At 62.4% G+C, this 4,240-nt stretch overlaps 1 protein-coding gene across 1 annotated transcript in view; it reads left to right on the top strand.

Annotated features, from left to right (window-relative positions):
* LOC113217038 (glutamate receptor ionotropic, NMDA 2C-like) overlaps positions 1-4,240 on the top strand; it is a 31,556-nt gene that overhangs the window by 22,095 nt on the left and 5,221 nt on the right. The window contains exons 7-8 of the mRNA XM_052266589.1: positions 699-782; positions 1,024-1,255. Of these exons, the coding sequence (XP_052122549.1) occupies positions 699-782; positions 1,024-1,255 (316 nt within the window). The remainder of the gene's footprint in view (positions 1-698; positions 783-1,023; positions 1,256-4,240) is intronic.

Genomic DNA, 4,240 nt, shown 5'->3' with positions numbered 1-4,240 from the left:
CACCCCACTCTCCCCCAGCTCCAACTCTGCTGCTTCCCCGGAACCAATTGCAACAAATTAAAAGCCATGCCGACGTGCCATTTTTTAGGTCCCCATTTTTCCATCAACACGCCCTCAATAGCAGCAGCACCCCTCTCCGCCACCCCCGCCTTTTCCCTGCCCTTCCCATCATTGCGAACATTTCGTAGAGAGACTTTGATCAATCATGAATGTCATCATCCACTGGCCCGTCACTGTTGCCCCCCCCCCCTCCTTCCTCTTTTTCTCCCTCTCTATCTTTCTCTCACTTTTTCACCGCTCCGCTGCTCCGCTCCTCCGCCCCCTGAACCCCCCTTTGCTTCCTCCCGCGCAGGATGTCTTTTGTCACAGACTGTTTGGCTCGTCCTTATTGGGTTCCCCTGCGCGCCTCATTCTTGTTAATAAGAATTATCGTCGCAATGACGGGCAAAAATATGGAGTTGGCTGCAATAAGTCTCTTGTCCTCCGCGCAACGGATCCCACAGCTGCCGTTGCCGCTGACGCTGGCGACGGGCGCCGCCCCAGTTATTATGTTTGAATCACGCGCCCCACCGCCCGGGCTGCCCGGGGGGGGGGGGGGGGCTGGCGCCTGTATGGGTAACGAACACGATGACAGCGACGTACGCAAAAGGCATCATTGAGTCTCCTGTTTATGACGAGTAAATTGATTGTGTCGGCAGGGACGGACTACCTCTGGCTGGCCACGCAGAGCGTCATCGGCAGCGCCATGGAGGCGCCGGACGAGTTCCCCGTCGGGATGCTGGGTGAGCTCAAGAGCAACACTAGGGATTTTGATTTCCATGTATATTGTTTGCGAAATTTTTCAAAGACGTAGTTTTTGTATAATCTCTTAAATTTTTTTCGGGAAGTCTCGTCCTTTCCCGTTCTTTCCACTTTTTCTGGAAATTTTTCCAATTGTTCGGGAAAAGACACGATTTTTTTCCCGGAACAATTTCAGCGAAGAGAGAGGGGAAGCATCACGCTTGTTGCGTGTCTTGTCGGCAGGTATCCACTTCCCCACGGACGCTGACGAGTTGCTGCAGCAGCTGTCGCGCGCGCTGCGCGTGTTCGCCACCGCCCTGGACCAGTTCGTGCGGGACGCGGCGCTGCCCGCCCCCGCCGCCCCCGGCGGCCCCCGCGGCGCACCCGCCCCCGCGCGCCACCCGCTGCTGCCGCGCCTGACCTGCGAGGGCGGCGCGGGCGAGACGCGCTGGTCCGGCGGCGAGCTCTTCTACCGGTGAGACGAGCCTCCTACTTGTTGAGCAGCGGGATCATACAACAACAACAAACAAACGGTGTGCGTGCAGCAGGTGCTCTGCCCGGCTCGGCCCGACTCTGGCCGCGCTGCTGTATGCAAAGTTATTTCGTTTGAAGTTCCCGAGTTTTCACTCCCTCTGCACGTCAGGGGAACGAGGTTTCCGAATGTCGCGCACTTTTGTAGGTAAATTTTATGTAAACCGCGACGAGTTCCTGTAAACAAGTGCTACGTACCTTCAAGAAAAAATAAAAAAAAAGTTAGCCCCGCGGGGCTTAGAAAGAGACAGTTCCCGACCAGGCAACGTACATCTTGTGGCGTGATGGCGCGTGGTCTGCCAAACACCCGCCGCCGCCTCCGCCCTGTGCTACATATAGGAAGAGGAAGAGGGAGGGGGGTGGACTTCTCCTTCTGGTAGAGACCGTCTTTAGGAGAATGTCTAAAAACAATACAGCTAAGTTTTGCTTTGAGGAGCATGTCTCAGCGGCCGTCTTCACCTCGCCCCGCCCGCAGCTCCCGCCGCGCCAGCGGACCGCACCCACTGCGACAGCGCCGCCGCCGTCGAGCCTTTTATGGCGATGGGGAAGGCCTGGGGGCTGCCGCTGCTGCGTGCTGCGGCGTGTAGTGTGGGCCATAGCCGGGCCATAGCCAGGCCATAGCAGGCCTCGGCCATTGGTTCTGCTTCCACTGATTTGACATCCAACCCTGCCGGGCCCGGCTAGGGCCGGGGCGCTCGCCCTCAGACCTGGCCGGGTCTGGCAGGCTGCCCCTTTTCTCCGGTTCGCCCTTACCGGACCGGCCCCTTCCTCCTCGAAGGTCCCCGCCATCCTCCCTCCCCCGCCCCACTTCCTTTTTACCCCCCTCTTGCTCCCGATGTTGAATATTCAAATGAAGGGTTGAAGGGTTCGTCCCGCCAGATCATAATATGGGTGCCCCCCCCCCCTCCTTGTCAATGGACTGGGGACTGATCTGGTTATGTAATTACACGAAGTGGCGAGCAGGAAACCACCGGGGCCGCCCGTGGCCGAGGCCGTGGCCGAGGTTGCTGTCGCCGGGCCCTTAAGACCTCCCGCCCTCTGATACCATCACCGTCGCTACCGCCCCCGGCCCGCCCCTGGCCGGCCGCGCCACCCCGCCCTAAGCGTCGCGGTTAATATCGATATCGAGGCCGGAAAGACCACCCTTCCTTTTTGTCTGACTGGACCTCGGGCACTGGGTCGGTGGGGGAGAGAGACTGCGCCGGATGTCCGCCACACGAGTGAGTATAACGGCCACCACGCACTTGGAGACGCGTTCCTCTGCGGCTGCGCGGGCTGCGCGGGCTGCGCGGGCGGCACCACGCCGAGGGGGCGTGCCACGGGGCGTGCCGCTGCCACACTGCTGCCGCCGCCGCTGCCGCTGCTGCCCCCGGGGCCCAGCGTTCGCCCAGCGTAGCGCGCCTAATTCGTTTTGCGCTGCTCTCTCCAGGACTCCGTCAGGACTCCAGTGTTCCGGCGCTTTGATTGCCGCCCAGCCCCGCGGGGACGCGCAGACAGAGTCCCGGGGCTTTTCATCACGAAAGAACTCAATGCGACACACAGGGCCCTCCTGGGTCTGCTGCTGCTGCCGCTGCTGTTGCTGCTGCACGGCAACAACTAGGCGGGCGGCTTCCGCGACAGATGTCTTCCTTTTCCCCACTCTGCTCCGTCATCGCGGTGGGGGGATGGCAGCATAGCAGTCCTGTGCGCCGTGCTCCTCGGGGTGCGGTCTAAGCCGGGGCAGGGGGAGGGGGGAGGGGGGGTCGTTTCTCGCGTACCGCTGGTGATGAAGGGGCGCGAGGGCGAGGACCACCCTCACGATGTGTGCGTGTGTCCCGCTCCCCGGAGCACACCTGCCCTCGAGCGGCCCTATACTTTCCTCTTCCATCGGGAGAGCATCGGCCGTGGGCGAATAAGGCGATAGGTAGCGCGTTGTTGTTGTTGTTTTCTGGTCTTATCCTTGAGCCGACAAGCAGCTAGCTGGGGCCAGCCGGCCGGCTCTGCCACTCCCCGCCACATACAACCGCCGCGGGGGTGTTTCTTCCTGATTGGACCCCGGCCCCTCCCATCCCCTCCCCTCGCCTAGACGTCACCCCCTTGCCTCTTTCACGACCCGGCCCACTATATTCCTACCACTCTAGCACCCCCATTCCCCCACCTCGCCCACTGCTCCCACCTCCTTGCTCCCCCGGCCTGCTGCTGCTGCTGCTGCTGCTGCTGCTGCCGATGTGGATTTTAGAACCGTTGAGGCGCGAGCAAGTCGAGGGGCGCCGTTCCAGTGGGACCATTTAATTCCCACCCACCCACCCCCCTCTCTTCTCTCTCTCTCCCCGCAGCGTCTGAACAGAGCGCCCCGCCCACTCCCCCATGCCACCACCGTACTGTGTGGGGACAGAGTGTGCCTCGAGTCGAGTGTGTCGACGGGTACGATCTACAACAGGTGAGCCCGCGCGGGGTGTTCCCGGGGTGTCCCCCTTGTGGGCCGTGGCGTGCCTCGGGTGCTCGTGGCCCTGGGGGATGTTCCCGGTGGCCCCGAGTGACTGCCGGTGTGGCTGGCCCGGGCCGTTCTGTTTTCCGCTCGGTCGGGCGTTGCCAATTGCCCGCAGCCGTCTCCAGCTGCGTCGCGCCTCCCGGCCGCCCCAAACCCTCTTGCTACTCCCCCTCCTCCTCCTCCCTCGCCTCCCCCTCCTTCTCCTCATCCCCCTCCTCGCGCTCCACATCCCTCCCTCCGCGAGCGCAGAGCCGCAAGCGCCTCCCCGTCGTCGAGGCTCGCGGCGTTGGGCGCCGTTCGTGTTATACTGCATCACGTCCGCGCGGCTGCACCGCTCGCCGGCGGCCCTCGAGTACTACTACTTGCAGCCCCGTGCTGGAGCTCCACTTCACTGTACTGTACTCACTGCTCGCGGGGCGGGGAGCATGCGTAAAAGAAATGGACCATCAGCGGCGTGAG

Source organism: Frankliniella occidentalis, unplaced genomic scaffold, assembly GCF_000697945.3.
Source record: "Frankliniella occidentalis isolate FOCC.00 unplaced genomic scaffold, Focc_3.1 Scaffold41, whole genome shotgun sequence".
In the NCBI taxonomy this organism is placed as follows: Eukaryota; Metazoa; Arthropoda; class Insecta; order Thysanoptera; family Thripidae; genus Frankliniella; species Frankliniella occidentalis.
This window is presented reverse-complemented; position numbering and strand designations above follow the sequence as displayed.